Consider the following 22,436-nt stretch of genomic DNA (forward strand, 5'->3'; position numbering starts at 1 on the left):
GATTCCGGTTATTGCACTTTTTTTTTTTTTTTTTTTCCTCTCCTCTTAGGCGCCCGGTAAGCTCGTTACATTGTTATAACGCCGTAATACAGAGCACTGTAACATAGAAAAGCGATACAAAATACACGGGGTCTACAACAGTTCCTATTTGCTTGCTGCTTCAGAGCTGAAGGCCACGGGCTGTCCGTAACGAGGGCTGGGAGGGAGCAGATCCGCAGCCCTTTAGTGTCAGGAGGAGCCTCTGAATGAAGGGCTTTGGCCGTTCAGCCCTGTGCCATCCTCAGCCTTTGCTCCCAGCTCCTTTTCCTCCGTAGTGTTTGCAAGTGAAGGCTGAGTGCTGGCAGAGCAAGGCTCAGCACCTGGCACTGTGTTCTTGCACCTCGCAGCTCCACTGCTGCTTCCTATGGGTCCCTATGAGCACTTAAACTCCTCCCTGACCTGTGCAAAGAAAGCTTGCATCTAAAATCCTACAGCTTGCATCTAAAAATCCCCTTGGAGCAGGACAGAGCTCCAGGAGAGGTGTTATGGTGTGGGATGGCCATTCTTGATCTGAGCATGCCATCCCACACAGGTGGCAGTGGTTACACGTAGCAGGACCTTTTAATACAGTTCCTATTAGTTTTGGTCACCTTACTCTTAAAAAAAGAGTGTGTGTGTGGGGGGGGGATTGGAGACATTTTAAAGAGCAATTGTGAAAGCTCTCCTCTCAGGAAGAACTTCATAGTCAATGAGAAAAAGTGCAGAGAAAGCAGTGCAAAGTATGGGAAAACCTGCTGAGCTGTGATGCTGCACATGCAAGAAAACATACTAAATGGAAACAAGACAAAGTAGCTGCAAAGAGCAAGGAAAAGGCAGCAGAGGAGTGTCTGGGAATGGCTATGTGGGGGAAGCTATACAAGAAGTTTCTAGAATTGCATATACAGAGATTTAAGTTTTATTCACACATTTATTTACACAAGTTATATCTATTAATTGCAAGAGACTGACCTTGACTCTCCTTGTTTTAAATAAGGTTATAACCACCACGCACAGTACCTTTACTATTAAGTTAATACTATTAGTGTCATGGGTGGCATGAACGTGCATCAGGGCAGGGCGATGCCCAGCAATTCTACTTTGGAAAAGCATTTGTTCTTCTGCAGATGCAGTTTTGGCTGCTGCACCTTCAGCTGGAGCAGCCATAGATGTGTCTGTATAGAGCCACATTGTTAATGCCATCACAGACTGGAAAATGCTTACAACGTGTGCAGGCAAGTAAAAAAAAAGTTGTTTTTTTAATATAAAAAAGCATTAAGTCTGTCTATTGCACAAAGAAGGAAAGAGTTAAACTAAACTACTACTGCAGGATTACGTATCCCTTTCCTTTGCTCAAGCTGTTTAACAAGCAGATTATCAGTTGTAATTTTGTTATGTACTAGCCAATAAATTCCAGCAACAAGGTGCAGTAATTCCACGTGCCTACAGTTCTGGATGCACTATGCCAGCTTCCCTGGGAAACAAAGCCATTGGGTGCCCATCCCCTGCAGCTGGGAAGAAGAGGAAACTTAGTGACAACTTGCCCACTCTATTTCCTCATGCAGTAAACAAGGTGCAGTTTCTAATCTCAGCCTCCACCCCACAGGTTTGCTGCCCAGAAATGCAAAAGACACGGGGGCAAGAACATTTGAGAGTGAGCCACTTCATGAGGGCACCAACAGAGCCAAATTAGAGACCCCAGAGTGAAGCAATCAGATGAATGGACACACAAAAGCTACTGAGGAAGAGTGCATGACCTGTTTTCCCTTGACTACGTTCTCACCAAGCACGTGAAATTATATAAAAGCTGAAGAAACCTCTTCTTTTTTTTTAAAAAAAAAAAGTCTGTCATAATTAGTACAATTTAAAACTGTCTTTGCCATCACAACTAATTCGAGCCCCAAATGGAATTAAAATGAATTGGCATTTTCCCCACGGACAGTCATTAGATGTAATGACTTTAAGGTTCTGCGCTATGCAATCTGAGCAGTCTTCCATTTTACCAGAAGACTGTGAAAAGAAAGGTCAGGTTTCTTCAGACATTCAGATAACCATTATGAACCAAAACTAGCAGATAAGAGTTTGTTTTACAGAACTAAGAGGTGAAGGGTTCACAAGAGATAAATAGCTTATAACTTGGGGTCTTTTAACTGCAGTGGAACAGTAGATAATCCCCCTTAGGTAAAACATGGAAGCTTTGCTCCTGTCAATGTAAACATTTGGAGTGTTGCACGAAGCTAATACAGACACAGATCCTCTCAGCTTCTGAACACCTTCTAGCCTAAAGCCTCTACTTTCTCTTTCCTCTGACCGCACGGTAATTGGTGCCAATCTCAGTGATTGGGATAGAGTTATGTGTGGACTGAAGGCCACCGAGGACCATCAGTTCATGGGAAGAGAGCTGTTACTTTACTCAGTAAAGACTGTCGCAATCAATTCCTAGCAACGCAGATGCTACCCAAGCACACAGGATGCTTTTGTTTGATTGGTGTTGGCGTGGGATCGGCAAAAAATCCCTTTCAGTTCAGGGGAGTGGATTCTTTTTTTCCCATCGTACTCGCACAACTCCGTAATAAAAGCTGCAGCAGGGAAACTAGCATCAATGGGGTGTGCTGGGGAGATGTCTCTGGCTGCTGCTCGAGATGGAACATCCCCAAGGTCTCACCTCTACGAGCAATCTTCTGGTTGCTGTTACCTGTCCCGCTCATGTTAGCCACAAAGAGCTGCATCTGAAGAAGCCATCTGCAGAGTTAGGGGTTCAGAATTCTCCCACAATTCAAAATTCCTTCCGCTCTTCCTTTTCAAGTTGAGTCATCCAACCCTTTATTTGGGTGCTCAGAGCTCGACTTGCAGAGCCTGTCCATGATCCCCTGCAGCATAGGTTGGACAATCCCCAAGAGAGGGCGCTGGGAGGAATCTCCATCCCAACAGGCTTCCATCAGCTGCCAGCATTCCTCATCAAACACAGGAAGGCGCTCTGGGCGAACTCCTGGGAAACAGAAAGGGACCCCCAGTCACCATCACACAGGACAGCACCTCTGTGTCTGATGTCCATTACTTTGGTGCAGGTTGAAGCGACCAAAGCGGACTGTTTAATGCTACTGATAAAGGTTTACATTGCAGCAAGGCTCCTGAGTCAGCCCTGGGAGCGTTGCTGGAGTCCATCAGGAGCCCACAGCCTTCCAGAGGACGGCCAGGATTTCACTGCAGCCTCCTCTTCGTGATTATTTGGGAGCAAAATGAATACTCTCCCCAATAAAAAAGAAATGTGTCCTTCCCATCACCCCCCAAATACACTCTCAATGGTATTTTGGGGAGCAAGTTCTTGAGAAGCAGCAGTGAGTGCAGCCTTTTGACCAAACACAAACCTCAGTCATCTGAATTAATCTTTTTCACATGAGAAGGGCAGAGATTATATGGACAGCAACTCAGGACACAAAGTAGTACAACATCCTGATCCTGTGATGCAGCACTAAGGGTGAAGCTACCACAAAATACAGTTCTGTGCTAAACCTACTGAGGTATAAATGAGAGTAAGTTTAGATTTTGGGGAACAGCTGCCAATCTGTCACATAACATCCAACCCTGTGACAGCTTTCCCAGCATGCTGCATATTCAACATGTGAACGTACAGATCACCAGGGCCTCCAGAAATTGCAAGAGATTAAGCATTCCTGAAGGGATCATGCAGTGGTTGGCTAATTCTGGCATCCAGCTTCCATCATAAATATTGTACACAGGGTTTACATGGTTTGTTAGTTAGCACAACCACCTTCTTGCCACAGTGTCACAGGAGGGAACTGAAAGCCTGCTCATTTCATCCCTGCTGATTTGTTAGATTTTCAGTAGAATATGCCCAAATTTAGTTACAAATGTCAGTCTTTAAGCAGTCAGTGACAACAACTTGCATTCTTACCTTTCAGTTACAAGAGGACAATTATTTCCTCCTCTCTCAAATCTTACACAAGCACAAAGCATCACCCAGAGTTCAACATAAGCCATTCCTACCTCTCCTAACGTTGTTCCAAAGGTGATCTTTGCTTGCACATCTCTCAAAAGCCTCTGGCAACTTCACGTGTCCCGAACAAATGTACCAAAACAGAATGCCAAATGCATAAACATCCACTGAGTTATCGTATTTTCCTGTGACAAAAACACATTTCATCAGCAGGGCAAACAAGTATTTCAGTGTTAGCAGCAAGAACCACCTGAATAATACTTTCCAAATTAAATGCAGCTTCACTTTCCAATGAGTGTTAACCATTTCAGTAATGTTTCTGAATCACAGTTCTTCCATGTAAGCAAAGATTTGAGATGCACAAAACCCAACTCATACGATGCACTGTAAGCATGCGGTCCTCTGATTTTATTTTATTTTATTTTGAAGTTATTATTTTTCCCTTCGTGAGAAAGTTGATGGATTAATTTAGCATAATGGCTTTCAAAATTCAAGCCAGAGTGAGACAGCAGTGGATTCAGTCAGCATGCATACCTGTGAAAAGTTCGGGAGCCATATGAATAGGTGTGCCTACAATACTGCCAGACATCATGGCTTCTGGTTTGCAGAACCCCAAGTCAGTGATTTTGGCTCGATTCTTTTTGTCAAGCTGTAGAGGAATTCACACACAGACAGCTGTGAATCACAATTCTCAGTTTTATTACTGCTTTTTATTATTATGGTTTCGATTGGTGTTTGAAGGATCGAAGGTTTGTTCTTAAGGAGGCTTCCCTGATGGCTTGGCTGCTCATGAACATGACCTAGGTAAGCTCAGCAACAAAACACACCTTCACTTGTCCTCTACAGGGTGTGGTTTGGGTTTAATAAGGCTAAGCAATGGAAGTCTTACTGCTAGCTCATGCTCTGTACCTTCAGGTGAGCCTCCACCACTCCCTTCCCCCATCCTGACTGAAACAGAGTTGGGGAAGCCCCGCTGCAAGGCCAGATGTTGCTGATGACATCACAAGTTAAAAGATTCTGTATCAAGTAAGCAGTGGCATTTATAGCACGCTTCCCCTCCTGCTTAAAGGGAGTCCAAAAAGACTTTGAAATCAGTCAGACACAAAAGTTTTCCTTACCAAGACATTCTTAAGTTTGATATCCCGGTGCACAAGTCCCTGACTGTGAAGATAACGGATGCCTTCAACCACATCCAAGGCAATCTGTAATCGTGTTTCTAATTCTAGCCCAGCCTGCAAAATAAACACACAGACTTGGTTCCTACAAGAAGTTATGCTTACTCTTATTCACCAAGAAAATACTGAAATTCAATTCTAACTCTTGCAAGATCATCCTCTTGAATAAAGAAAAAGAATTCCAGCAACAGAAACAGGAGCTACTGTTACTACTTTCCCAATGCAATACTTAGACCAGGCTGAGAACCAGTAGTCTTGTTTACCACCCCCTGAACGCCAGTAAGGATGTTTCTGTAGCCACATCACACTCTTATTAATGAATACATAAAAAGGCAAATACACAGACTGCTGTTACCTTCAGTCCTGTATAGAGGTCTCTGTGCAACCGTTCCATTATCAGTAGGACAGCAATGCTGGAGCCTCCTCCATAGCCATAATCTATCACAGAGCCATGGAGGTGCACGAGCCGCTCGTGTGACTGCAGAGACCTGGAGGAAGTTGAGCACAGAAAGGTGACCATTCTTCCATTCTTCCCTGCACCCCAGGCCAAACCTCACCTTCTAGAGGAAAAGTGACCAATGGCTGTAGCTTCAGTACTACAGAAGTAAGATACAGTAGGCCAGTTACCTCAGAAAGGACAGAGACTGGAAAAGAAGGACTGATTCAACACCAGAAATCAGGGAAGGAAGAACTGCTTGCTATCATACTCCATTAATTCTAATTAACTGAAAATCAGCAAGCACTTGAACAGTGCAGACACCAGGGAATCAAATTAAGACAGGAAAGAGCTTGCCTGCCCACCATTCTGTGCCTGTCACATTTTTGCATGGAGACTGAGAAGCTGTCTTGCATCTGCTAGAAACTGCAGCTTAGCATTTCAAGAGGTCAATGCACTGAGTGCAAAGTAGAAAAACAGCAAACAAGATTCTGCCTATGCAAATAGTGGTCGTCTGTAGCAGTGAATTTAAGGACATCCATAAGGAATGAAGAAAAACACTTGTGAAATATACCTCATATAGTGAAACTCAAGTGCAAGGTCATTCCAGTGCTTCTCATCTGGAGGAACAACAGATTTCAGTGCACAGGGGAAGTGCCCTCCCCAGCTGTCACACAGATAGACCACGCCATACTGTCCTCGGCCCAGCTCACGGCCCAACTTTGGTTTGCCTGTAAGGCATAATATCCTTTTAATCAGAAATCAAAGCATGTTTACTCCTTCCTGCTACATACAAAGCATGCTCTCAGGCTGGTAGGCCAGCGCTTTTCGCAGGCTAGGAGCTGCGCAACTCGAGGTACTCAGTACATGTCAGATGGAGGCTCACTGCAGCACTGAAGTGCAAAGCAGAACGGTGCCTCCCACCCCTTTCCACCCACTGACTGCTTCAGAAGTAGGAAGGCACAGAACAGAACGCAGAACATGAAGCATTGCTCACCATGTAACAGCACATCCTGCAGGGACCTGCTCTCCAACGACAGTCGTGCCAGCCGAGGGGCGTGATCCTTCCTCACCTTCAGCCACAGGTCTTCTGTTTTCTCCAGCCTGCCAGAATGGCCATCTTCTAACTGCAAGAGATATCACCCATGCACTGTCATCCTGCCTGGTGTAAAGCCCTCAGAGTAACAGGGCCGAGGATCCTCCTTAAAGCATCTCTAAAAGTAGGATCTTGTACCAAGACGCTCACATCAGCTCTACCACCTTCACAACAGCAGCACTAACTGCACAGATTGCTCTTTCAACAATTAAAAGTCTTCTTGTTTTGTGCATTGCCACCCTTGGAAAGCTCTCCTTCACATCTCCTCATACTCACCTGCCGCAGGGAAGCTGCAAAAGCTTCATGGGAACTGTTCAGCCTGGTCCTGAACTGGCTGCAAATGCTCTTGGCTAACTTGGATGCACTGAGGCTCTCAATAGCATCCTGAGCAACTTTCCTCTTCCAGTCACTGGTGATGGCAGGTGGGCTGACCCATGTAATCCGTTGGATTATCTAGTAAAAAGAAAAAAAAAAAACCAGAAATAAGCAAAACAAATCTGGAGGTTTGTTACCACTCAGTCCACATTGCAACTATTTGGGGAAAACTCACATTCCTCTCAGTCACCCATAGAAGGAACTCAAGATAGAGAAGGCAGTACAGGTCACCGACAGCTATTGGAGCAGAGACTTGTGAAGCATGCATGAAGACAAAGCTAAAACAAAGACCCAAGGCAGTCTAGCCTGCTTAGATGGAGAACAGTGAACTGAACTGAATCAAGACTTTGCAAAGCACAAGAAAAAAAAAATAAATCAAGGCAATTATCCAAAATACAAACAGCAAATGTTTCAAAATACTCTTCATTCCTTTGCTGTTTCAGAACAGAAGGAAACAATATTAAAGAGGCATTTGTTTTAAATTAAATATTGGCATTCCCAGGAATAAACTATACTCACAATGCAGAGAGAAAGCAGTAGCTTTCCAAGGCAAATGCCCAGAGTCTAAATTTAGAGGGCAGCCAGACATATTCAAGTATTTTGCTCTGAAAAACACCTCACTACACAATAATGCCTACTAGGAGTAACAGAGATAAGCAAACCTGTTTGATCTGTTCCCACAGCATCCTGGTTACCGTTGAGCCAGAGTGGAATGTGACTTCAACATGATAGGCTGCATTCAGTATCTGGAAAGCAGGGGAAAGATGAACTTTGCAAGCTGTGCACACGGTAAAATGGGAAAATAAAGGATGGAATTCACTTGATTCAAATCATTGATTTTTTATTAAGCTCCTAAGTGTTTCTGGACTGCAAGTTAATCACTCCATACAGATTTAGGAAGGGTAAGTGCTAGGCCTGCAAGTGACAATTTAAGAACCAAGTTTTAGCACCTCCCTTAATAACCCAGGCTCTACCAGGTGTCTCAAAGCTGTGCTCCCCCCAGCTCTCCATTTCCTCCCACCCTTGCAGTGTCAGAGTAAAAGAAACTAGAACATCCTGGTGTCCTATTTGCCAGCTGAGCCCCCGTACCTGCTTGAGATAATTGCTTGTGATGTGTACAGAAACATCCTTTGACTTCTCCAAACTCCTCGCAGGGTGGACTGAAACCTCCCAGGACTCCTCCAGGCTCTTCAGGCATCTCTCCAGAGTACCTACAAAGCTCTCTCGCAGATAGTCCACTGAACTAATTAACTTGTTGGCAACTGCTTGGTTTAACCGAGAAATAATCAGTTCCTGGATTTGTTTAATACAACACTTGATGTCCTTGGAGCTCACAGGTTCCCCGTTCTCAGGAATTATGATATCTGCATGGAAGAAAAAGAAAAGAGGCATCTTCTGTACTCGGCATAACACCACTGCACCAAGGGCTACAGAGAGCTGCTGTGAATGCTCTGCAAAACAGCTACAGCACAACACCGCTCCGGGCAGCTTCTGCTCCAAAGGCACTTTTTTCCACTGTTCTGCTCCTGCAGAGGTACATCATTTGCTTCAGACCCAGATAAAGCAACCTGAAGCCAGCACCATTTTAAGTGAGGCAAAGAAACAACAGAGAAGTGCAAGTCAGCAGACTCTGCAAGCAACAAGCACTGCTGAACATCAGATGTTAGGAAGTAATGGTGGTTACGTGATGGTTTTTCTCCTCTAACCTTGGAAAGGTTGATCAACTCTTAGTGTTTTCAAACAAATACAGAGCAATCACACACAGTGCACTGCAACCAGGCCAAAGAGTGTTACGTTACTATGAGGAGCGGAAGATTTGTCTCTGGATTTTGGCCAACAGCCCAGACTAAAAACCAATCCGTGATCAGCAGATGGCATTAGCTCCTCAAAGTAACACCATCCTCCTTCTAAGATAGCACTGCAAATACTGAGAGCCAGCAAGATGCTTCACTCCTAATAGAACACCATTGTTGGTTATTTGTGGATATAAACGAGGAAGCCAGTGCTTTCTTGTGCTGTGCTTCAACTCTGTGTAAGTGGGTATCTCTTCTAATGGGACAAACTGAATACCAGAAATGATTTTTGCCTGTCTGTGGAGTAACAGCATCATTAAACGGAGAGAATTAACAACTGTACATTTAGCACATGCCTTTTTTTTCCCCCCCGAATGCAAATAACCTCATGCTGCAGTCAGAACAAGCTCTTTGAGGAGGACATTTTCACACCAAGCAAACATTTCAACAAACAGGGAGGATCTTATCCATTTCCCACCTCCAGAAGCACAAACATCCACATCCTAACCCGCAGCATAAACAATTCTTCATTTCTCCTCTTCCTCCCGGGACACAACATTCCAGTTTGAAATTCAGAGAAAATAAATCAAAGTTATCTGGAGTTTTGGCCTCTCACATCTCATCAGATCACTCCAATTCTACGTCAATAGCTCAGAGTTGTTTTTGACTTGGAGTACAAATCTCTTTCCTTATCAGCCCAGTGAACTGCTTTTCCTTTGAAGAGAAATGATATATTAAGCCCCTGCTTCGTAAGCAGAAGAGAAAAAAGCTGCAGAGCATCAGTGCACAAATTGTCCCTTTGAAATCTATGACAAGCCCTGTATACCTGGAGACAAGAAGTGGTTAGCACCTCAGCCCTCACACAGCTTACACAGATCTGTGTTCCCCCAGCTTGTTTTCCTTTTCTTGGAGACTCTGGTACTGTAAGATGCAGTGAGGATTCCCACATTTCCCAAAAGCACACACCAAAGGCCAAGTGCAGCCTCAGGAGAACAGTGCATTAAAGTTTTTGAAGGAAAACCTTAGCTATCTGAAAGGGTTTCATTTTAGGAGGGTCTATACTCCAAAGAGTAATGCAGATCTCTCAAAGAAATCAAGCAAAAATGACAAAAAAAAAATCAAGTCTTCACTGTTAAAATTCAGCTTTTTATCTTAGGACAGACCTATTCCCAAGTCCCAACACACCTTCTGAAGTGAAGCTGAGACATTTTCTTCTTCTGCACAAGAGGGAATTAAAACAGATAAAATATCCTGCCCAGCAAGCTAGAATGGAAAAAAGTGCTTGGTTCATAAGAAATATAAAACTTAATATTTTCAAGCCTCAGATTTAAGAGCAGTGCTTTCTACTACAGAAACAAATCCTTTGTGTACTAGGTCTGAATTGGCTTGCAGTCTAGACTCCTATCAGTTATCCCATAGGAGACATCAACTGTTACTCCATCGCTCTGTTACTCTGATTAACATCCCCAACCACTTTGCTCCAATCGCTCTCCCGCCAGCAGTTTACCTTTGAATTCCATATTAGCAGCATCTTCCAAGAGCTCTTCTTTCATGCTGCTAAGAGTCTCCACGATCATGTCCTTCATCTCCTCCTGTTTTCGGTTGGCAATGTTCATCAGGGACTCGTAGAGCTCGTTCTCCTTCCTGCGGGTGTACTCCAGCCTCTTGGGGGTGATCTGCAGGTCCCGCTGCATGTCGAAAGCCTGGTTGATGAAGATGTTGAGGCAACGGCAGTGAACCTCGTTTAAACTGGTGGCTGCTTCCACGAGATGCCTCTGCAGCACCTGCCTGGAAAAAGTGCTTAGGAGACGGAGCTTCTCCAGCTGCTCCACCAGCATGCTTTGGGCATCAGCATCAGGGCTGGGCGCCCCGCAGCTGCAGTGGTTGGTGCTCAGGTACTCCAAGTCCATCAGCTGGCAGTAAAGAGAGGACTTTTCGTTACCAGTTTTTTTAGGAGAGATCAGCTCAACTCCTGACTCTGGCACCTTGAAGAAGAAAATGGGCAAAGAGAATTTCTCTTTGATTTCACGCAGTTCATTCTCATCTGATGAAGAAAGTTCAGCCTCGCTGATGGCAAAGATGACAACAAGCAAGACCTGGTTCATGTACTCTCCCAGGGTGGCTTCAGCAGACTGGAATCCACGACACGGCGCTACCACAACATCCACCTCCTGACAAGTAAGAAGGTTAAAAAAGATAGTTGTGTGCAGGTCCTTTTTAGCAGCAATGAGGCAAGAATGCACTGTAATTCATTCACAAAGTGCAAAACAGAAACATCTGCACCCTTTAGAACGCTTACTTCAAACCCACCTGTAAAACCAATGAGTGCACAGCAGCAGGGATGCAGTCTGGAATCAATCAGTGCCCACTGACTCCAGAACTCTCACTGTGTACCTGCACTGTTTTCCTGCATTTTAGCCTGATCCAGAACAAAACTTACAACAAGTTTCCCACAGAACCACTATCACAGAACAGCAGTTACTCCCTAGAGTATGCCTTTCCCATTTTGCAACAACCTCCCCCTGTAAATACACTCTCAGCCTCCCACTGATGTCTACAGGATCTGCAGCTCTTCCAGGAGATATTTGTGCTGTCAGTTTTCAACATAGCTTCCAGCAGCAAGAAGCATTACACTGCCCACAGCTGCCAGGAGTAGGGCAGCACAACAACCTATGGCAAAGAGTTTGCAGCCAGAGGATGGGGAGGAGGAACAGATGGCTGTGATAAGTTTGCTTATAACATCCTTCAAATCTATCCAATACCTGAAAGATTTTATTTATTTCCTTGCTGCCTAGAGTTCTGGTGTTTTTCTTACTAATTTCACTAGAAAAGGTTCAAAGGAGGAACACATACACCTGCAAGCATATGAGAACAGCATTAGAATTGTGTGTGTGTGACTTGACTTAACAAGGAAAGAAATGTGGAAGGCTTTGAACTGAAGACAAACTGAAGTGCCATCTTCCCAGCTCACAACAACGGGCTCTAATTAAGAATTCCTCCATCGTTTTTTCTCCACCAGAGTTACCAAAATGAACGACCTGACCACATCTACCCCTTACTCCCAGTGATAACAGGAAGTCATTATGGTGATGGGGCTCTGGGCTGCTCACACCTGCCCAGCACAGGGCTGGAGCAGAGCGGGATGATGCTCCCCAGGATGTGACTCAGCCAGCCACAAACAAAGGAGGAAGCCAGTGCTGTCTCTAGGAGACAGGCAGAAAACCAACACAGTGCAGAGCAACTGGGCCTTCTGTTTCCATAGAGGCATCACAGGCTTTTCCAAGCATCGTTAGCAACATTTTTCTGTTATTATTATTAAATGAATGCCTTACTTAGTGCCCATGCAGCCTCGTACTACTGAGGATCAAGTCTTCCACATGGGACAACCTGTGACTCACACTGGATTCCTGCAATTCCCCAGCAGGTTCTCATAAGGTCACATTCGTGAGCACTTCTGACAGAGCTGTAAGCATGAGATTGCTGTCAAGTAACTCCATCCACGTTTCTCTTAACCAAAAGGCCCTTTTTTCAACATCAGCTTCCTACTCAGCACTCAGTGTACAGCCTAGTTGCAGCTATTCCTCTCCACGTAATGTATAATTCAACAGGTACAGATGTCAACAGCAATGCAAAAAGGCACCTTCAGAGAAACATCACATAGACAGCCTGTGTGTTCATCTACAGGCTCAGACCTGCAATGCCAGGATGGCCACCACCTCCTATATCCCTAAAATAAAAACAAAAACCAGTCAGATTCTCACCCCAGCTCCTACACCGAGCAGATGATGAGGGAAGGCCACCATGCTGTGCCCACCTGAACGCTGTGCCTTGCAAGGAGAGTCAGGGAATCACTGCAGTCTGACAGTTACCACAATACATGAGAGGTGATTCAGCCTCTTTATTAACCTGAGGTGCTTATATACCCTTAGATTCTATTTTGAATTCATTTTGGGGGTTTTTTTGCTGGTGGTTTTCTTTTAAACCTTTGCTGGAAGAGCCAACTCAAGAAAACCTGCAAGAAAAATGCATGCAACAAGTCTGAGCAGCAGTGTTCTTCCCCTATAAAAGATGCATGGCTAAGCCAGCAAAACTAGAAACAGAGAACAGATCCCACAAGAGGAAAGAATAATTTCTTCCTGCTGATGTATTCAGGATCTGCTGCCCTCAGTTATTCCAGTGGAAATGGACAGAGGAAGATGAGCACTTCAGCACACCCCGAAGTAATCCAAGACTGGGAGGAAGGAACTCAGCCAACACAGAAGCCTTTCGTGTTCCTGCATTAGTGCCACAGCCCAAAATGCTCTCAAGGAGGAGATCAGGGCACATTCTTCCAAATTTTAAGCAGGTTGTGCTCTAAAATTACAGCCCCATAGCTATGAAACCACATTCTTTCCTACTTTAACAGCTACCAATTAGTGTGACCTGAATCATCGCTACAGTACCTTAAGAAATGCAACAAAAACTCAAATTCAGTTCTTCTGCTGCAGTTCACAAAACCATCCTGTATTTTTTTTTTAGTTTTATTTATTTTCCAGCTTTGTCAGAGCAGCTGAAATGTCTTCTCCCCCTTCAAGCCCTGGCTAAAGCCTCCCAGCCTGAGACTGAAAGTAGAACGGAGCACAAAGCAAAACGAAGGCAGAAAAAGGAAGCTTTCAGCTTGGCTACCCTCCTCTCATTCAGCCACAGCACCCAGATGAAAACCAATACTTCAGAGAAGTCTGTTTGGGCTTCTAGGCACAACTGATAAGATTTAGGGACAGAGCCAACTGTTTACTTCCACAGTAAATCTAATAATCTGTCTGGCCTGATGGATTATTCCCCACGACCTAAATGCATTCCTGAACACAGTGATCCCCAAGGAATGGAGCACCTTCCCCATGCTTTCCTTCCCTGCTGGCTCACAGAAAAAGCCACGTTCACAAACCTATTTGCACCAAAGACAACCCAAGGAAATGAAGTTCTCAGTTCTCTCCTCCTCAGCCCTTTTTTGTTGATGAAGACATCCTTCAGTAATAACAGAAGGGCATCTGGGCATCAAGATGTTATAAAGCAGAATAAACCAAAGGTGCTACATTCACATTCACAACACAGCAGCATACATTCATATTCAATTTATCATAAAATAAAAAATGTGTGTGTGTACATATATCTATGGACACTCAACTTGCATATAACGTATCCTTTCCTCACCACAGCAGTGGTTAATGAGATTTCATTTAACAAGCATCTGCACCGTGATTCAGCACTAAGTGGATGCACAACACAGCAGCATGTAATCTAGGTGCCCAAGCCAGCCTGTGCAATTAAGTCTTTCCAGAAGAGATGTTGAGGCTGCACAGATCCTGTGGTATTTTACAACATTCCCCCAGATCCTGGTGATATTTTCCTGGTAGGTAAGTGCCCCCATTATGCAGAATGAATGTGATTTCAAATGCCAAAATCAAACGCGGCACACAAACGTCCTCATCTCCTGAAACAGCACGAGCCCATAGCAAAAGGTCTGCAAGCTTCCTTAAACACCAGCAAGTTCTCTTCACATCCAAATGCTGAGAGTGTAAGGCTGTCATTAAGCACACAAGCATTCTGCTGTTGAAAGGAAAAAAATGCCAACAGATGATAAACCAGGAATCCTAGACAGCAGGTGGGGTAAAATTCAGACTGAATTCCCTCCTTCTTGCCCAAAAGGTGGCAAGATCCTCCAAATTCCAGTTTCTGTGCAAAGCTAAAACCCTTAAGATCCGTACTGAATATCATGGTATTGTCAAGCATGCCAATGTTATTAGGCCACTGGTCTTATTTCACAGCTAATAAAAAGCAGAAGTGCTTTCAGAGTACTTCTGCAGACACAGTTTTGCATAATATCCAAAAAGCCTCATCCATTACTACTGCAGACATCAAATCCACTCATTACAGAAGCAGTGGCCCCGACCAGCTGCTCTTGTGCTGGTTGCTGGCTTTGTCTTTTATCTCAGTTGTCTTAGTGCAGGCTAGGCAGACCTGGAAAATACACATTAGCTAGAGGGGTGAAAAAGGCAAGCCTCTCTCTGGAACACCAGACCCCATTAAGTTAATAGGGAACTATCACAGCCCAACTCACTGCTCAAACACCTACCTCCTCCCACCAGCCTTAAAAAATATTTTTGTTCTTGTTTTCAGCCCCTCAAACTTATGTAAGGAATCCTTTGAGTCAGTCTTGAGGCTAGCTGTGATTCACCCTCCCTCTCCTGCTGTTGGAAAAGGGTTTTATTTCACCAACCCTTTTCAAATTAATCTGAGTAGCTGTTTTCATCTAAGTGTCCTAAATATAACCAAAGCCAGACAGAGGGATCTTTGTCACTCACATGGGAAACGTAAATGCACAGAGGGTTGTAAACTGCAGCACGGCTAAATTGACACATAAAAACATACACAGGCAAAACAAATGTAAAGCTAAGTACTCTGTATGCAACAGCAAAGCAGGATTCCACATGCAGATCCAGAACAGGCATTTATTTTGCAGCAGCTGATCCGGTGCTCTTCAGGAAGGTGCTGATGCCTCATGTTCCATCTACAAACACCACTTCTGTTCTTGCAGTGGGTATGGGAGGCCACAAACATCCCACAGCACAGCACTGCCTTGTTGGCATCACTAAGGGTAGGCTTCACAGTAGTCTGGGTTTGTAAAACATCTCAGCCTGAGGAAAACAGACTGAATCTCCACTTCGTGCCCAGCTGAAATGATGCCTTAATTCAGATGCCCCAGAAAAAAGTTACCTTGATAGATCACTGTTCAACAACAAAGTTATACTCTTACTTGCACGAACACAGATCAGATTCTTTGCACTTCAGCACTTTACATTTAAGAATAAATAATCTACTGTGGATGTTTGACAGCCAAAACAATGCTCCACGTATATTACACTGCAATAAAAACAGCTCAGTGTAAGATTTGCTATTCAAAGAATGCTTATGGAAGCCATAAAAAGCCTTCAACTCTCATCTTTGAAGTTTTTTGCTGAGCACCAAACCACACACATCCAGGACAGGAGCATGTCTTACGGCTAAGTGAAACACTGGGGAAAGGGACAAGGGGAGGTACAAGCAATGACAGACACAGCACTGCAAACAGAGCCCCACCTCCTCGTTTCTAACACCTCCAGCTCCCACTGACATCACTGACTTCCATTATCACAAAGTTTTACTGCATCTTATGTTCAGGAAGGCCAGCTGTGTGCAGACACACGGTTACCTTTAGCAGCGAGTACGGCAGCACGACCTCCAGCTCTGCTATGCGGTGAGCAGGATCTTCACTGTCCCCACGGATCTCTAAGTCCTCCTCAGGGATGGTGTCCCAGTGTCCTCGGTGGGCTGCCATCATGTGGACCAGTTCATATTGCTCAGGAAGTGCTAGACTAACCCGTGTTTGTGTCCCATGTGTGAAACGGATCCGCCGCCGCTTACAGTTCTCCTCGCTGCTGATTTTGGTGGTAGGCAGCAGCTTCTCACCCAGCAGTATGTTGAGTAACTGGCATTTGGCATTACAGTTCTGGCCAAGAATGAGGAGGCAAGGGTGCCAGCTCACGGTCTGCTGGAGGTGTTCTTCCTCATGGCGAGGGAAGGAAATGAAGTTCTGCCCTGAAATTGAGTACAAACTGAGTCAGAACAGGTGGACTGAACAGTAAGGCTCATAACTCTAAGGCAGCTGAACACCAACATTCAGACATCATTGCTCCACAGCCAGCTAAGAAACCCACAGAGCACCAAGCATTTGCTTTCATGTCCTGGAGCAATTTCACGTCCATCAGCAACGTGGCACTTTCACTGTGTCGGTACAGAGGTCCACAGCAAGTCATGAAACAGGTTTGCTCTGCTCTCCCCAGCTATTGCCCTAGGAGGAGTTTACACAGCTCTCTGGAACAGGGTGGTGGCAGATGGATGGTAGATCCTAAAAGCTAAGAGGAAACAGCTGTCAAGGCTGAACAACCAAAGGCCTAACATCATCTGCAGCACGGAACACTGCAGCCTCAAACACATTAAGCAACAGATTTGTTCCTCTGACTGCACCTAACAATACACATCTTTCCTTTCCATCCAAAGGGAGTCATTCATATAGCTGAACTAAATCAGCTTGCCAGATATTCTTACCAATTTCACAAACAATGTTTTTTGCTGTAAAAGGAAACTGCTGAACATCTTCTGCAGAGCAGCCAGAACTCCCTGGAATTGCTCTCCTTCCCCATCTGCCATTGGAAGCATCCCTACAACAGCCCACTAACCAAGCTGTTTGATTTCTTAGCTGTGATGGTGCAACTCCTCGTGTTTGCCTTTTACTACATTAATGCTGGGGAAAACAGTCTCCCTATTGAATTCAGCTTCTGAATTCTTTCAGAAGTACTAAACACAGCTTTTCTCATGCTCAATCATCTAAGCTGAAGTGTAAGCAGCTTTGTGTTACCTTACACATAGCAACAGAACAATTCTGGTCGTACCAAAAAATGGATACAAATTCCCCATTTGCTGCCCTTCAGTCTCACGAGTCCCCATCAGCTGATGCTCCACCCAGCCAAAGAGCAGGCCCCATTTCTCCAGACCTGAAGGCAGACAGCACCCAAAAATGAAACAACTAATTTAGTCCTAAACACAATGGCCGAATTTCAGAGCTACCAACAAGGATGACCGCCCTGAGGTTGGGCAAAGCAACAAGAAGAGCATGAATTTCATCATGGGCTCAGATGGCAAAACACAGAAGCACCAGTGGGGATTTTGTAGGGGAAGGTCCTGTTTCACCAGGGCTATTAAAAGAACTGCAGTGAGTCATGTTCCGGCACCCAACATTGTTTTCTTGGGACTGGAGATGCTGAAACAAGATGCTTTGATATACCAAGATACTTCCTCAATACGGCTAACCAAATAAAGCCAACAGTTCTTCTGCACCTCATTTTGATGCCTTTCCACTCTGTGAAAATAATCTAAATTAGGAGCCTCATAAACCAACAGCCCAGAGACCACAGGAGCTCAGCTGGCCTTACAGTGGGCGCTCTGACATGACAAAGAAATCCTACAAAAGGTTATGGAGGCATCTCTGGTTGAAGTCTGACTCGAAGCCACTCTGATAAACAAGCCTTTTGATAGACATAACCAGAGCAGAGTGACCACATCAAGTGACCAGAGGGCACAATCAAGCAGTGCATCAAAGAAAAGACAGAGAAAACCCACATGTAGCACACTTATGCCTTCATCTACAGGATAAGGATTCCTTTGATCCAGTTACATCTACTGAAATTTCAGCCAGGATTCAAGTTTGCTCTTCAGATACAAAACACAATCAGGAGTTGGATTGGCCACGAAATCTTCCTTACATTGGTTTGTAGAAAAACAGGCAGATTTCACCCACTCCTTGCTCTGGGCAGCCTCTGCATTTACATGCACTTAATGCCAATTAGATGATTGAAATCCATCATTTCAGCTGAAATTACTGCATCACAGAATGGATAAATACCACATCATTCTTCCCTTCACACACACAACCTCCCTGTGTTCTTCATCAAGTAAATTTGCTATAGTCAGAACCAGCAACAAACGTGTGATATTTAACATCATGTCACACTCAGAGATTTTTAAGATCTCAAATCTGGAGCAAGCTGCAGTCATGGAGCAATTGTCTGTGATTCTGTATTGCACAGAACTTACTGCTATTTCTGCTTATGAAAGCAAGACATAAAGAGATTCATAGTGTACCTAGGAGGCGGTGGCACTGACATAGGGAAAAAACAACCTCCCGAGCTGCTGACCTAACAAAAAAACAGATTTAGGATGCCCTGAGGAGATGCAGCCATGCTCCCATCTCTGTGTGAGCATCTCCTGGCCGTAACAGAAACTGTGTCATTTGGAGACATGTGATAAGCACTTCAAAAATAAGGCTGCAGGGGAGTCCCTAAGCGCGTGCATCCCATTCAGCTGCCCGCGATGAAAGGCGGCCTGTCCACAAACAAGGAGATCTCTCACCAGGAATCAGCACAGAATCCAGACCAACTCTTGGCAAAACAAGCTTAAGTTGTATTTACCAAACCTGCAGAACCCCTCAGCGCTTATCCATCTCCTCCTGTATCTCCAGACTCGTTTATGGTGTTCCTGATGCCACATTCGTGCTCCTTGCAGACACTGACACCTTCCCAATCCCTCCAGTTCCGTGGCAGCCCATGCGTTGCAGAATGCTTGGACCATGACAAGATTTACAATTAACACGCTCCTTTACACGAGCCACCACACATCCATCAGCAGTGCTGTTAATTCCAGGCCAAACACAGCTAATGACCACGCCAGCAAACACTCCTCACAGCGTTAACATCTTGGTCTGCAGCAGCGAGCTTCACCTTCTGCTCAACTCAAAGCACGTTGGCCAGAGCTTCCCTGACCTATTCAAGGAGTTTCTTCTCAAACAGCCTCCCTACCACCTCTCCACACGTTATCTGGTCTTAAAGCTCACCTTATGTTTACATGTCCACCAGCACAATACAAGCCCTAACCTGAGGATCACAGCAGCATGGGGAGAAGTCACATTTTAACCAGCCTATATACTCTCAAGTCAATACAGCATCAGATAAAAACTCTCCTAAAAACCTTTGGTTAACACGTTCACCCCCTCCAAAACACATTTATGCATGGAGTCTTTAGGCCACCAAGCCCAGGGCTTTTCCCTGACAAGCACACTTCAAGATGATACCAGTGCTGCCAACCAGAATGCTGGGGTGCTGTGGTTATCTGTACAAAAGGTGCAGTTCAGGTTGCTTTCTGAAATGAATACACACAGAACAAACTCAGATCCTGGGTTAAAGAGGTGGTGTTACTTTGAGCACAGAATGAAGAAAAAGACAGGCAGTACAGAGGCAGGGTTGCTGTTTCTTAACCTGCACCACTACGATCCACTCCTGACAAACACTGCTGTCATCCTCCTGGAGCAGAAGCAGGTGGGACAGGTTGCCCCTCTCATTGCTCAGCCCTGGCTGCCCAGCTCAGCTGCAGGTAGAGCCCAGCCTGGCAGCTCCCTGGGGCTGCCTTCACCCAGCACTGCCCAGCCTGTGCTTTAGCTTGCTGATTTCTGTTGATTCAAAGGGCACTTACCTTTCTCCACTCTTACACCAGTTTCACGTGTGTCTCAAAAGCAAACCCTCACACATTTGTTTTGTTTCCAAGACATCTCAGTTTACTTTCTCTGTTTATTTTCCTCCTTCAGCTGTAGGCAACAAGCGTCCTGTCCATTTCACTTCCTATTTCCTACCTATTTCACGCTCCAACATTTTGCACAGCTCTGCAAAAAGACTTCAGAACTGTTTAGTCAACACTACTTTCACTTTGAAACCACTTGCAGGGCAAATTCTAGGAAAAATGATTCTAAAGTCTGTGCAAACTGAGTCCTGCAAACCCTCTGACACTTAAAATAATCTCCCTGTGTTAGACAGGGAAAAACACTCATTACCAGAGAAAGTAAGCATCATATTTCAGAGTACTAGAAGCACACAATTTAACTAGAACTTCCAAGAAAAAAACTCCATTCAGAGCTGACTACTCATGCACAAAGGCAATAAGCACTATCAGTGCCCTAGGTTTCAAAGGGTTGTAAATGTTACACAGCCTCTGTAATCCGAAATGCTGAACCCACAGCCTATACTGCCATTACTGTTTGCATGAGCAAGTTCCAAAGCAGTCTGTGTTTCTTGCAGTCCTGATACTTGAAGGCCAACTGGTAACACATGGCGTAGCAAAGTCAAACCAGGTCAAGGTTAGTGCTAGAAAACCAGGTTTTAAGCACTCTGTGGCAGAAACAGGCAGAACACCTGCTGAAATCTGTATCCCATGTCAGGAATATTCAATTAATAGTGCACACACATCTTCCAAGCTCTACGAGCTTTTAATATGCAATTGATATCAGGCTGGCATCATTTTACAAGAAGCAACCAAACAAAAACGACTCCTGTCGAATGCTCCACTCAAAGAGCACTGAGACCAACAGAAAGAGCAAAACAAGCTAGCTCCTCCTTCCTTAAAGTCACTGAAAGATATATAAACAAACACACGTCGGATGAATTTTGAGCAAGCTAGGCACTTCTAGCCTAAAAGTTCATATGTAACACTTTCTTTTTGGACACAGACCAACAGAAGAGCTCAACAACACTTTCAAATAAGAACGGTAAGCATAAGACAAGCACGGACAAGTAGCCAACAGAGATGACTCATGAACTATTTGGAAATGCATAAAGAAGATCTTTATATATATAATGTCACGCTGACCTCTTCTCACAAGACAGTCTTATGGAATACAAAGTTCTGCACAAGACAGGAGGTCTCCAAACTTCACAAATGTTTGCCAACACTAACAGATGAAGTGCAAGCAGATGAATGGCAATGCATGTAGGGCATTCTGAAAGCCACCAGTTCAGTGTGCTTCACTTTGCAGGCCCCCACCCCACAGCTTCCAACCCCACACAGGCTCCAGCTCACCTTCCAGCCCTCACTCACACCTGACCCACCTGCTGCAGCCCACAAGTCTTCTCAAGCCATGGGATTATAAAGGTTGGAAAAGGCCTCTAAGATCATCAAACCCTTCTCCAACCCATCCCTGCAGATCCATATCCCTCAATGCTACAACTTCACAGTTCTGCACCGTTCCAGGCTTCCACTTCCCCAGGCAGCCTATGCCAATGCCTGACGACTCTTTTAGAGCAAAAATTTCTGTCAATATCCAAGAGAGCCTCCCCCGGCAAAACATAAGGCCACCACCTCTTGTGTGATCGCTGCAAGAAGAGGCCAATCCCCACCTCACTCCAACCTCATCTCAGGGAGTTATAGAAACCAGTCACCCAAACCACCCTCCTCATGAGCCCAGATCTCCATACACACACACACACACACACACACACACACACACACACACACAGAGCCCCTTTAACCCTGCAATAACACAACACCATAACAGCAAACCACAATCTACCTCCCCAGCCAGCTCCTCACCATCCACATCCCACCCCCAAGGCCCCAACACTCCCCCCCAGACCTCCCCAGTCCACTCCAACCAACCCCTCAGCAACCTCCTCGAACCCCCCTCCCCTCCAGACCCCTTATTCCCCCCTCATGCCCCATTCTGCCCCCTCCCCCATCCCTCCTCCCCCCCAGCCCCACAGCCCCCACTCTCCCCCCCCCCCCCTCCAATAGACCCCACTCTGAGGCCTGCCCCCCTCACCTCCATCCCTCGTTCCGCCGGCCCCGCTCGTGGATCCCTCTCCGATCTCCACCCCCGAAACGAAAAGATTCCCTTGGGAATATTTAACGTCGCGGAAGAACTTCTTGGTCTCTCTCAGGTTATGCTGCAGCCTCGCCAGGTGCCGGTTGTAATGACCGAAGGAACGGCACAGCTCTCGGATCAGCCCCCCGGACCCACCCCGCCACGAAGGGGCTCCTTCGCCCTCCATCTCCTCCGGGTCCGTCCCGCTTTCCCCTCCCCACCGCGGGGGACGCTCCGGCCCCGCCAGGCTGCGGCCTGTCCTCCCCTCCCGGAGGGAACTGCGCTCCCCACAGCGGCCGTGCCTCCTTCTTCTCTTCTCCCACCCCCCCC

The 22,436-nt window shown here is 45.4% G+C and overlaps 1 protein-coding gene across 1 annotated transcript; it reads right to left on the reverse strand.

Annotated features, from left to right (window-relative positions):
* Positions 1-1,052: 1,052 nt before the first annotated feature.
* On the reverse strand, positions 1,053-22,301 carry DSTYK (dual serine/threonine and tyrosine protein kinase). Its single transcript, XM_042827512.1, has 13 exons — positions 22,065-22,301; positions 16,077-16,462; positions 10,356-11,019; positions 8,145-8,419; positions 7,718-7,801; positions 6,957-7,133; positions 6,582-6,711; positions 6,159-6,315; positions 5,504-5,636; positions 5,092-5,205; positions 4,508-4,622; positions 4,024-4,158; positions 1,053-3,004 (listed from the first exon to the last, which is right to left on the reverse strand). Exons 1-13 carry the CDS (start codon positions 22,291-22,293, stop codon positions 2,817-2,819), a joined length of 2,787 nt encoding a protein of 928 aa, XP_042683446.1. The 5' UTR covers positions 22,294-22,301; the 3' UTR covers positions 1,053-2,816.
* Between the last annotated feature and the right edge of the window lie 135 nt (positions 22,302-22,436).

The sequence above is a fragment of the Centrocercus urophasianus genome, unplaced genomic scaffold (assembly GCF_019232065.1).
Source record: "Centrocercus urophasianus isolate 14NV4802_14NV808 unplaced genomic scaffold, USGS_Curo_1.0 seq_285, whole genome shotgun sequence".
Lineage (NCBI taxonomy): Eukaryota > Metazoa > Chordata > Aves > Galliformes > Phasianidae > Centrocercus > Centrocercus urophasianus.